Source organism: Larimichthys crocea, chromosome X (assembly GCF_000972845.2).
Source record: "Larimichthys crocea isolate SSNF chromosome X, L_crocea_2.0, whole genome shotgun sequence".
In the NCBI taxonomy this organism is placed as follows: domain Eukaryota; kingdom Metazoa; phylum Chordata; class Actinopteri; family Sciaenidae; genus Larimichthys; species Larimichthys crocea.
In genome coordinates, this window is record NC_040020.1 from 6,639,078 (window position 1) to 6,652,161 (window position 13,084).

Here is a 13,084-nt window from a genome sequence, read left to right on the forward strand (position 1 = left end):
AAGGAGGCTCCAGTTCCTGACCAAGAGGGACGCCAGAGCCGCTACAGATTAAAGAGGAACAGGAGGAGCTCTGCAGCCAGAAAAATAATCAGCAACTATTTTTTTATTATAACTGAGTCATTGTTAAAGTAATTTTTCGAGGAAAAATATTAAAAAAAAGCTACATATTATCTAGTTTTTGGGTCTTCAGTTTGAGGACTTTCTGCTTTTTTTCATCCCACCATGGGGAAATTTATTTGTGACAGCAGCTTAATATAGAAACAAAAGTAGAGAAGGCCAAAACAAAACAAAACAAAAAAAACAGAAATTAAACAGACAGAAATATCTATAACCTACACAATAAACACGAAAAACAATCAACCTTCAAAAACAGATAAGTACTGAGGATAAAAGTGGCATGATATATAAAAAAGAGTATTGTAATGTGAAGTGACCATAGTGTAAGAAATTTTGCAAAGAAAGTGACCATGATACAAATAATAATATTATTGCAAGAGTAGTGACCATAATATAAATAATATTACAAAAGTAAGTGACCATGATATAAATAATAACTGCAAGGTATAAATGAAATAAAGTAGAAAAATAATTGCAATGAGATAGGAGACTACAACATGATCAGGTGGTGCAGGTGTTGTTATACATAATAATAATAATACTCATAATGCATTTTATTTCATAGGCGCCTTTCTGTCACCCAAGGACACCTTACAATAAATGAGAGTAGAATGGAGGAGGAAGATCTGAGGGAGCGAGGGGGAGCAGCAACATGGAGAAGATCCAAGAGATATGGTGGTGTGAGATTATGAATGGCTTTGAATGTGAGCAGAAGGATTTTGTAATTTATGTGGGATTTGACCGGGAGCCAGTGGAGCTGTTGCAGGACAGGGGTGATGTGATGTATGAAAGGGGTTCTGGTGATGATGCGGGCAGCTGAATTCTGGACCAGTTGGAGCTTATGGTGAGATTTGTGGGTGAGGCCAAGGAGGAGGGAGTTGCAGTAGTCCAGGCGGGAGGTGACGAGACATATATACATAATATGACATCACCATGTCCTGGAGTTACTTGTAGTTTTACTAAATCACCTGCAGACATCACAAAGAATTTAATTTGACCACAGCAAATATATTTGGATACACTGATTGATTAATTCATTTGGAGGCCTGACATTAGGGAGGTAAAGTGGTTCAAGTTGCAGTGACTTGAAGCTGCTGCTTCTCCAAGTATCTCTATGATAAAAGCAACATGAAGAGGAATGACATATTTGAGGACTAAGTGCAGAGTTGGATTCATCTACTATGACTGAGTTGGACTGCCAACTCTGTAAACTAGGGGAGCCATCAACTGCTACCTGGTTCACTGTGTGCCACAAGATGCATGGGCGCTGTGTCTAGGTAAATAACTTTAGTTATTTAGTTAAAATAATGCTTACATAGTGTGAATTGTGTAAATGTGTTTAATCAAATGACTACAAGCTGGAGAGTTATGGTGTTCCAGCAGCAGGTAAAGGTGCTGTGTAGTTGTACATGTGCACTGAACTTGATGACACTGTGTATGCATCCAGTACTGTACAGGATTGTACAAAATGTGCAGACTGTGGTGTGAGCAGAGCGGCTCACGGCACATTTTTGCCCGGGGCCTTCTTTTTGTACAGCTGGATTAACCTGCTTGGAAGGCCTGGGGAAAAATGTATAACTGGGCGCATGCACAGCTGGGACACTAGCCTCAGTAATAATATTCCAAATAAGATGTATTGTTTTTATATATATATACTTTTATTGCAGTTGTTTGTTTGTTTTTTTTTTGTTTTTTTTTTTACTTTTAAGTGAAATCTTGAATGCAAGACTTGTACCACAAAGATATAAAATGAAATAAAATAAGAATAAGAAAATCCACATAAATAACAATAACATAGAAAAATCTAAGATATAATAGAAATAGAAATTAAGAGATACATACTCCATATACACCTTGTGCATATACAGGCATAGATGTTAAATGAAACATAAGTATTTCTTGCACCATATAGAGGAGTATGAAGTAAGCTATAGCATCCATAAAATATAAATGAAATATACTTATGTTATCTTAAACCACTAATATGCAAAACATAGACTTTAATGAATAAGTGGAGCATGCAAAAAGAAAATGGGATGTATGATAATAAATCCTCCATAGTGTGATCTTATTGGTCCTCCTGTTGTTGATATGTCCTCTGACCTTTAGGGTTTGTGTTACAGAGGACCACAGCCGTCACTCTGACACCATTAATCATCCTACATGACTTTATAGCTGCAGTCGCCTCTAAGGTCAGCAGTGATAGATTTCCGGCTCAAAAGGCCAAGTCGCAAAGGTTAAATTATCCCCGGAATAAAGAGGAGTGTGAAGAGGGAGCAGGAACCAGGCGCACGGGGCACGGATAGAGTTTCTCCCGGTAAGAGATCTCTTTGACCGCCATAGATTCGGTTTCTCCTCCTGTGTGACTCACTCACCCACACACGCAACACCAATAAGAGAAATAACTTTTTTTCCCCAGGATTATGATTCATTTTTCTTTTTTAGACAGTAGATTAAACTCATGGTGATCGCCGAGTGTGTTCCGCGGTCGCTGGCCGGCGTCGTGTTACCTTCCTCGGGGCACCATGGGCTCGTAAGATGCCTTCGCTGTGGAAACGGATAACGTTCTCGGTGGCCTCGGTGCTCTGTGTCCTCTCGGTGGTCCTCCTGGTAGTGGCCCTGTCCACGGAGCGGTGGGTCACCGGGCGCATCCTGTGTAAAACCGGGGCGGAGATAGTGAACGCGTCTAACCCGGAGCTGGACAAGTTCACTGGGGATATTTACTACGGTTTGTTCCAGGGAGGAAAGGCCAAGAGGTGTGGGCTCGGAAAAAGGCGCTCCAAAATATACAGTAAGATTAAATACAAACTATGAGCTCTCTACATCTCTGTCAAGTCTTTAACCATTTAACTTAAGGATTCAATACACTTTAAATAAAGAAATCACTATGAAATAAACATTTATTTCTTCTAATATGAAGTAATAAATACACGATTTTGTGTATTGTCTATTTAAATCCCCATTACCTCTTGCATCAGCAGCAACAGCAACTCTTCCTAGGGGCATATAAACTTACCTTATAGTATCATCACCTTTAGTCCTAAAGCAAATTTACACCCTCCATTATTCTATTCTATTCTATTCTATTCTATTCTATTTTATTCTATTCTATTCTATTATTAAAGATTACAGCTTCCAGGAGCAAAACAACGTTTCCAAAAAGTACCACATACTGTATATGAGTCTAAATTTTGAGAACATGTATTACAAAATGATGCACAACATAACTAAAATATCTCTGTCTCTAGTTTGATAAATAGAAAGCCATAAACACCGGCTCTGGTCTGAAAGTAAATGTAAACATATATCCTTTGACGTGGGGAAGACGAGGTGCTCGGAATCAGAGTCAGGTTGCCAAGTAGGTTTTCACGTACAAGTAATTTGTCTTAGTGTTTGTGGTGCATAACAAACATTAAATACAAATATAAGACAAATGTTTTCAAGATGAAAAGAGCTGTACAGTTTTGCAGGAATTTGTGCAGTAGGGTTAACAGTATACAGAATATTTTAAATGTAAAAGGTGTGCATTAATGTAATGTGTAGCATATTGATGCACACCCTAAATCAGGCATAAGAAAATCTCTCTAACTCTAACTGCTCCTTGAGCATCTATCTTAACACCTCCTTAAAATGTGCATTAATATGCATTAAATTAAAACTTGAGGTCATCTTCTACAATCATTATGTAATTATACTATAGCATAAATAAAATAAGTAGTTATATCAACAGCTTCAGGTATGTGTGCATACTCATCCTTGAGTCTGAAGACATTATTGTTCAGGTTTTTCATCATGTGTCACACAAGTACAGGCGTTGTCCATGGGTCTATAGTTTAATAAACAACCTGTGAAATAGTCAAGACGCATTTTCACATCCACAACCTCCACACATACAGAAAGCCACTTACACACACACACCTTGGACACTCATGTTTTCCAGTCTTCATCTTAACTGCTGATAATGTGTGTTTTTATCTGCTTCCTAACTGTCCAGTATTCCCAAAGCTTGTGCGGACGTTGAACAGTGGCCTTCACATGATGGTGATCCTCTTCCTGCTGGTGGCCATGGGCTTTGCATTTGTCAGTCTGTCTTTCTGTATTTACAATGCACGCAAGGTTCCCTACCAGAGCATGAAAGGGCACAAAGGACTCTACCTGTGGAACTTCATCGCTGGTATGTGTCTTTGTCTTCACTCTGTCCCTCAAAATCTGTCTTAAAAATTGTTTTTCTGTTGCTGGCACCCCCAGATCTTCCATTTGCACTTCTGTCCACTGTGTAACCCAGGTAACATCTCTCTCATTTTAATTTCAATGCCCTTTATTTTCTCCCACTTCTCTTTCTTTCTTGTGTATCTGAGCATCACTTTCCCTCTCTAATTTCCCTCATTGACTTTTCTCCATCTCGCTTTCCAGCTCTTTTCGGTGCCCTGGCCTTGCTGTGTTTCCTGGCAGCTGTGAGGCATCACCGTCTGACCGAGCGGGTGGCCAATTATCGCGAGAACCTCTTCGTTCTCATTGTCCTGGACGACAGCCTGGACTTGTCTTTCTGGTTGGGTGTTGGCAGCATTGCGACTCACTTTGCTGTCTGTGGAGTCGTTGCCATGAGCCGGATCAAACTTCCCAAACCAGAAATTAAGAAACCTGAAGAACCCACCATCTCTTCTCTGGACCTGCTGTACTGAAGGAAGGAGTGTTGTTGGTCACATTTACATCAATGATGATTCTCAAGAGCAAACCATAATGACTGACTGTAGAATGAAACCAACACTGTGCCAGAGCCCCTTTCCTTTTACGTGATGTCATTTTTATGTAGATTCTCACTTGACAAATCATTGTCCAGTGTTATATATTTATGTATTTGTTTAGTTATTTTACTTACTTAAACAAATGACTTGATTTACTCAGGGGCCCTGGGACCAAAATGAGCTCTTGGTCCTCCATAAACCACTAGTTCCTCTCACTCTCAGTTTAATATGCACAGTTTCTACATGTTACAGTACAGAAGGCCCCAGATCTGCTGTGTGGTACTTTGATAAAATTATTTTGAAATATTTTACTTATAAGAATGAAAAAAAACTGGAAAACTAGATTTTGATAAAGGCCCATATCAAAAGTATCAGAAATTAAACATTAAAATAGTAGTAGTTAGCACTGTGTGTTGTCTCCAGGTAACTTCTGACTCTAGATTGGGATTTTGGCAATATGGGATTCACTATCTTGCCGAATGACACTTGCTGGGCATTAGTGCATTATTAGCTACAGAAGACAATAATATAAATAAATACAAGGGTTATAAAAACCAGAGCATGAAAATGACCAAAGCAAAACAGACACTCACTCATAGTTTCACTGATAACAGGATTAGAGAAAAGGCTGAGGCACAAACAGCAGATCTTCAGGCAGTTCATTGGACTTCTGTATATATTTGTTGCTCTGGAGGAGTTGAATGAGTGCAAAGATCATCCAGCATATCAAACTTGCCTTTTGTGTTCTGACCTCCTGTGCTGTATATAATCTGTCTATAGCTACAATATGTAAATACACCATTATGTTTTTCATTATATGTATATAATATCATTAACAGTCTTTAGTGTCTCCTTTGTTTTTCGATCCACAATAGACAGTGTGAAAATATTAATGAATTATGAGTTGTGGGCTTCTGTAATAAACATATGATCTTCCATAAACAGAAAGAGACAAAGTAATCATCATTTTATTTTTATTCACTTTAACTTGGTCATAAAAAGTTCATTGCCTGAAGATTTTTCTCTTTTGAAGGTCAAAATATAAATGATTTTATACATGTTGAAAAAAAGTCATCATTAAAAGACTTTTATGACTAATTAGATTGGGTATAATCTTTGAGTTGGCTGCATGATTAATATCTTTCCTTGTCCTGTCAGGGAGGGAACCTAAAACACTTTACTCCACGACTTCAATTAAAAAGTTAATTGGAAAGCATGTTTCTTCTTTGTGTGTGTTTTTATTTTTATCTGAAGTTTTGTCTTGGCTCTTTTATTTGTTTGCTAAGGTAATTTAATATTGTCTACCCTAAACTTATAAATATCAGGTCTCTACAGATGTGGATTTCCTTGTGTGTCAATGAAAACATTCATACATTAATGAACAGGATTGTGTTTCGGAGTTTAAGCTGGTTGGTTTGAAAAAAAATCTTTTTTGGTTATCTAAAAAAACAATCTTCGATATTCATGCAAGCTTGTAAATGGAACCAGTAAAGGCTCCCTGTGAATTATGTCCAAGAACCTGTATTGGTTTTCTAAAGGAACTAATTTAATTTGTTCATCAGAGAAACTCCAGACCGAAGGTTTTTTGTGGACGCTTCATTTTGATTTTGATTGACTTCAATTTGATCCTACGGCATGTGCTGCTTTGTTTGGGGTTTTACCTCCTACTTTGAAGCTTCCTAAATATAAATCTGACTTTGTAGCCTTTGTGTCCTTATTGGCTAGAAGTTTAATCTTATTGGAGTGGAAGTCGCCTGCACCACCTTCTCACTCCTCTTGGATCAGGGACATGCTTTAGTTTGTGAAGCTGGAGAAAGTTAGGTGCACGATACACGGTTCTCTTGCAAGATTTAATAAAACTTGGGGTCCAATTTTTGCACATGCTGAGGCTATTCCAGAGTATAGCCACCCTGATTGTCTACTAATTGTGTTCTTGTGTGAATTTATAACATGCTGGCAATGTTTTTTATTTATCTCTGTGAGAAGTGAACATAGTGGGCTTTTATTTAGCAGTGGGTGACCAATTAGTGTTTTTGTTTTGTGTATTTGATTTGTTTTTTTAATTGCTGTTTTTTTTACTTGTTATATTTGACACTGTATTGCCTCTTGAAATGCCACCTGATGATTTTGTTATGTCACTGAAAAATCATTAAAGAAATATAACTGATTTTAGGTATACTTATTTTTTTTTCACTTTATATACTGTCGGGTAACTTTGCGTTATATTAATTCACACCTTTTGGTAACATCTTTTGTATCGCTAAATCTGCAAAGTAACTAAAGTCGTAGCAGAAAACATAAATACTCAAAGTAAAGTACAAGCACCTCAACTCTACTTAAGCACAGAGCACTTGAGTAAATGTACTTAGTTACTTTCCATCACTGAGTAACTGTGTATTTCACAGCTGTTTTAAACCCTCGTGCAGCTCCACCTGTCTGCCCTCAGGTGGCGACAAGGGTCCATCTTTGTCGCTTGTTGTTTCGTGTGAAAAAACGCGACGATCTACCGACTCTCTCACGTGTATGCGACCTCTACGACTCTGATTTAATAGTTATTGTTTCGGGTTTATTTATGCACAACAGATGACAATGCTGCTTCTGAGGAGAGCTGCGCAGACGGCGGTGCGGACAAACCACCACAGGTCGTTTTCTGCTTCACAGACTCACCTGAACGAGAGAAAAGTAAGAAGGCAGCCTGTCAGAAGCTAACGTTAGCCTGTGTTACGGCTTAACGAGCGACCCTGTTAACTGGTGACCGTTAGCTGAATGCGTCTAAGTTTCCTTGTTAGCCTTACAATGTTAAAAAAACTGACTCGTCTTTAGTGTCCTGTTTGACAGCTACGTTTGTTTTGTTTTTTTTTCGTTTTTCAACGACTGTCGTAACTACGACAACCACGGACATATTCGGCTAACGGTCACCAGTTAACACGGTCACTCGTTAAACCGAAACACCCTGTCAAACATTAGATAACGGGGAGTTACATCAGTGACACCTACTGCATTCATCCACATTGCAGAGATTTAAACCGCTCTAGTTTTTGGATGTGTGTGTTTTTAAATAGTGTATTCTTTCATAGGTTGTTAACCCTTCCTGTGTGTGTGTGTAGGGTCTGGTGCTGGGAGTGTTTGAGGAGGAGGGGGAGCAGGGCAGCCTTCATCTGACACAAGCAGCTGCAGGTTTTGATCAAACTTCGTCGGGAAAACTCTCTGAACTGCTTAAAATGTGAGTCCGTAACACGTGAGAGCTTTCAGTATATATTTCACTCTCGTTATGTGCAGATAACAATATACGCTCTACAAGTTTTATAATAACACTCCCACTCAAGGTCAACTTACTCACATTCTCTGTAGCTTTTGACCATATCACATGGTCTCCACTAGTTGATTGAGTTTCCTTCTTCTCTCCCTCTGCTTATTTTAGTGTTTTGTTTTTACAGAAGAAACTTAATCACACGATGTTAGTGTAAAAGGATTTGACTGCAAAGACCAGTAATGATATTGTCATTATATTTGGTATTCATTAGAACTGCATTATTCAAATACACTAGATCAAATCTGTATTGATACTGCCATAATTTAAATGATCAGGTATGAGGCAGAAGTGAAGATTGACATTATTATTATTTTTTCTTTTTTAAGCTGTCTATAAAGTTGTAATAACATACTTTAATTAATAAACCTGCTGCAGATTTCAGTAAAGAAGTTACACCCAGTGAGGTACACAGATTAAACCTGACTGTAAAAGTACTTGTACTTATATTGGCTGAGATATTTGAATTTGTGTCAGGTGAGTGTTGCATCCCTGTGATGAAACATCCATTACTTTGGCACTGCGTGTCTGACTTGTTGCATATTTGGTTGATAAACTGGTTTTGTTTTGTATCTTCCAGCTCTGGACCAACTCTTAAGAAAGGCAAAAGCAGAATATTTTATGGAATCCACAAGGTAACAATGTTCAACATCAAATAAATTAAAAACATGTCTCTTTACAACATTAGAGTGATTTAAATCTTCCTTGTGTCTTCATCAGGACTTCCCGTGTGTGGCAGTAGTCGGATTGGGTAAGAAGGATGCAGGTGTGTGTGGAGCAGAGAACTGGGACACCAGCAAGGAGAGCATCAGACAGGCAGTATCAGGTAAGACACGTCACTCTGCTCGTCTTAGTGCTGGTTATATGGAGGAATTTGGAGTTAGTAGCTGGATGATATCTGTATATTTCTCTGTGCATGTTCAGCTGGCTGCCGGTTACTTCAGGACCTGGAGGTGAATCATGTGGAGGTGGACGCCTGCGGTGATGCTCAGTCAGCAGCAGAAGGTGCCGCTCTGGGTTTGTTTCACTACGACCAACTAAAATCCAAGAAGAAGACGAAAGTGACCACGCAGCTTCATGGAAGGTAACAGCACCTAGCTGGTGCAAACTGAACTTTATTTATTGGCTTTAACTTTTGAGTTAGTACAGACGTGTGCATTATGCTAATGTGTATCTGTCTGTGTGTGTGTGTGTGTGTTTGTTCTTAGTGCTGACTCAGTCGGTTGGGAGAAAGGAGTCACGTATGCAGAAGGCCAAAATCTGGCACGGCTTCTCATGGAAGCTCCAGCCAATCACATCACTCCTACCGCTTTTGCCAACACCATTGAGGAGAAATTGGCACCGCATGCCAAACGAGTCACAATAAATAAAAGGTTTGTGCTTCATTTATGCATCACTGAGCATGTTCACAAGAACTGCAGTGTGTTTTTCTCATTTGTCTATTATGTATTTATCTGTCAGTTAAATTAAGTGCATCAAGGACATGAATTACAGTTTTTAATTTGTCATATTTCAGATGTATGTACTTTGTAATTACTGATTTTTTAAGTAATTGTGGGACAAATATATTTCCAACTGCTTCTTATATAGTTTTGGCTTAAATATATACTCATGACATAGATTTTATAATCATAAAACACATTTTCAACAACTTCATAATATTTCACATGTTGTTCATATACCAAATGTTCGTACAGAACTTACATACTTGAATGCTTTCCCATCCATATTTAATTATGGATTTGGACCTGGAGACAGAATCCTGGGGGTGTCGTTGCATAAAGTGATATTGGTTAATTCATGGCTTGTACCACAGTTTTATTATTTATTTATTTAGATTACTATGTGTTGTAATACTGTCTGTTTGTTATGCATCTGATTTTTAATGTGCTTGTTTTTAGTTTGTGCTGCTGCCTGTCTTGACCAGAACTCCCTTTAAAAAAAAAAAAGGGATTTTTAATCTAAATCTTTCCTGGCTAAGTAAAGGTTAAATAAATAAATATTTTGAAAGCTTTGAGAAATAAATAGTAAGTGTTGAGGTTAAACTGCTGATTTTTGGTTGGATAAAAGAAGCAATTTTTTACCTAGGCCTCTATGAGACTATATAATAGAGAAGACTATGAGACTTATATATAATAAAGAAAATAATTCAGCCCATCTGGAAGCACTTCTGAATCTACTCTTATGTACTTTATAGCCTTGAGATAAATTACTCTTCTAAAAGATATTCACAAGGATGCTACATGATGGCAACAACATGACAGAAAGTTGTGAGGCTGAATACAAATTGACTAATTATATGAACAACCCTTCTGAACAGCTAAATCGAACTTTGTACTCGGAAGAGCTGATAAAAGAAAAAGAGTTTTTGTCAAATAATCTGTGTCTTTATGTAGATCTCAGTCTTGGATAGAGGAGCAACAGATGGGAGCGTTTCTCAGCGTGTCTAAAGGTTCAGAGGAGCCGCCCGTCTTCCTGGAGCTTCATTACAACGGTTCTCCTGACAGCAAGCAAGCACCGCTGCTCTTAGTGGGCAAGGGCGTCACCTTTGACAGGTAAACTGTTGTAATACACACACCAGCTCGCTACCACTAACTATTTTATTACATTAAAGCCATTTTTCCCTTCTCTCTGTCTGTTTGTTGGTAGTGGTGGTATTTCTCTGAAGCCGTCTCCTTCTATGGATGCAATGAGAGCTGATATGGGTGGAGCAGCCACAGTGTGTGCGTCTATCGTCACAGCAGCAGCTCTCAAACTCCCCGTCAACATTATTGGTGAGCTTTCTGACAATATGAATCCTCCATCATTTTATATATCATAGAATATAGATAAAACTGTCTTTGGATCACTGTGCATGTACTTGATTAACACACAAAACCTGTTGATGTGATGTTTAAGTGAAAACAAACCTCTTGGCTTGTCTGTGTCCGCTCGTTGTGATAAATCAGGTCTGGCTCCTCTGTGTGAGAACATGCCCAGTGGAAAAGCTACTAAACCAGGTGATGTCGTCACAGCCAAAAATGGGAAAACAATCCAGGTGGGTGGATCCTTGATGAAATGTTTCAACCAGTTACCTGAGTGTGATGTGTTTGTGCACAGATAAACAGGCTTGTTGTTGTCATTGCTGTTGTTTACAGGTTGATAATACAGATGCAGAGGGACGTCTGATTCTTGCTGACGCACTGTGTTACGGACACACCTTCAACCCCAGAGCTATTGTCAATGTTGCTACACTAACAGGTGAGTTTTTTTCAATTCATTTGTTCACACAGTGACATCGATAAGCAACAAAAACAACTTTATGTTCACATAATGTTGAGACTGGTTTTGACTAACATTTGACTTTCTCTTGGTCAAATTCAAACAAACTCAGAGTAAACGAGTCAGAGTAAGGGGTACATTCAGACAGGATCCGGGGCTGTGGCAAAATCACAGGTTTTTCCGTTCATCTGAGTGGGCGTAATTTGTTTTTTGGCTGTCACAGTGCAGGCCACAGGAGTCCAAAAATTGCCATGTACCCAACTTCTAAGTCTTTCTATGAGTCAATGAGTCTTTTTCTGTCTCTAAGGTGCGATGGATGTGGCTCTTGGCTCAGCAGCAACTGGAGTGTTTACAAACTCTGACTGGCTCTGGGAGCAGCTGCACAAGGTATTCTGTCTGTACAGTAATTTACAACATCACAGTCCCTCCGCTCCTGTGCTGACCATTAGAGTGTGTGTGTGTGTGTGTGTGTGTGTGTGTAGGCTAGTGTTGTGACAGGTGACAGAGTGTGGCGGATGCCTCTGTTCCAGCACTACACCCGACAGGTGACTGACAGCCAGCTGGCTGACCTCAACAACATTGGCAAGTACAGCCGGTACGTATCTTGCCTCGTTCAGTGAGTATCTGCAGCTCCTGCTTCCGACATCAGAGTAATACAGAGCGTTGAGCTGGTTTTTAAAATTCATTTGAACCTGTTGCCACAGCAACAAATCCAATGACAGTTAGCTGGATCATGACAGTGAACCCCAGAATATGAGCTAATTTCCAGATACAAGTGTCACATGACCAACACTGAACCAATCACATTAATGCACGCAGAGCCAGCTCTATCTGTACCCATTATCATTCTGATATAGCTTGTTCACAATCGTATTAGCACTCATGACTTTATTTACCTGAATCTGATTGTTTTGTTTTGTTTGTTAATTATCTTTCTAGTTCTGGTGGTGCGTGCACAGCAGCTGCATTCCTGAGAGAGTTTGTCACAGCTCCTCACTGGGCTCATCTGGACATCGCGGGTGTGATGAGTAACAAAGATGAAATCCCCTACCTGAGGAAGGGCATGTCTGGAAGGCCGACACGTACACTGGTGGAGTTTGCTGCCGGGCTGGCGCAGAGTGGCTGAGAGGTTGACTCATAATCAGATCAGACACAAAACTCTCTGACTGTGAGCTTCTTCTCTGGCGGGATTCAACAGATCTCTCAACACAGACAGAACGTTTAGAGGCCCATGTACTTAAACAGTATTGTTGCTATGGAAGAGTTGTGGAACTGTTTGATTACAGGTAATACATCAGTGTAAGAGGGTTTTGAAGTTTTTCCATGCCACAGTGTACAACAGGTTCAGTGTCTCCTCACACTGATGTGATTCCAGCCGAAAAACATAATTTATATGTTGTGTAAATAAACTATACGGTTTTAATTATGTGTGTGACACACTTGTTATCTGTATGGCTGTATGTGGACACCCAAATATAAACGCATCCACTCTTATGAGAAGTCTCACCACCAGATTTTATAACCTGGCTGCTGAGATTTGCTTGCATCCATCCACTGAAGCATCAGTGAGGTCTGACACTGATGTTGTCTCACTGTAGAGAGCACATGGAAAACATGGAGCGCTGTCCACAAACTGCTCCCACAAAGCTGA

At 39.3% G+C, this 13,084-nt stretch overlaps 2 protein-coding genes across 2 annotated transcripts; both read left to right on the plus strand.

Annotated features, from left to right (window-relative positions):
* Positions 1-2,009: 2,009 nt before the first annotated feature.
* Positions 2,010-6,181, plus strand: clrn2 (clarin 2). Its single transcript, XM_010749817.3, has 4 exons — positions 2,010-2,434; positions 2,563-2,908; positions 4,112-4,291; positions 4,531-6,181. Exons 2-4 carry the CDS (start codon positions 2,656-2,658, stop codon positions 4,797-4,799), a joined length of 702 nt encoding a protein of 233 aa, XP_010748119.1. The 5' UTR covers positions 2,010-2,434; positions 2,563-2,655; the 3' UTR covers positions 4,800-6,181.
* A 1,110-nt stretch (positions 6,182-7,291) lies between these two features.
* On the plus strand, positions 7,292-12,859 carry lap3 (leucine aminopeptidase 3). The gene is made up of 13 exons (XM_010749797.3): positions 7,292-7,544; positions 7,970-8,085; positions 8,753-8,807; positions 8,893-8,998; positions 9,097-9,256; positions 9,381-9,545; positions 10,569-10,727; positions 10,822-10,946; positions 11,121-11,209; positions 11,310-11,412; positions 11,741-11,820; positions 11,916-12,028; positions 12,373-12,859. The coding sequence occupies exons 1-13, from the start codon at positions 7,446-7,448 to the stop codon at positions 12,557-12,559; spliced, it is 1,557 nt and encodes a 518-aa protein (XP_010748099.3). The 5' UTR covers positions 7,292-7,445; the 3' UTR covers positions 12,560-12,859.
* Positions 12,860-13,084: the final 225 nt, after the last annotated feature.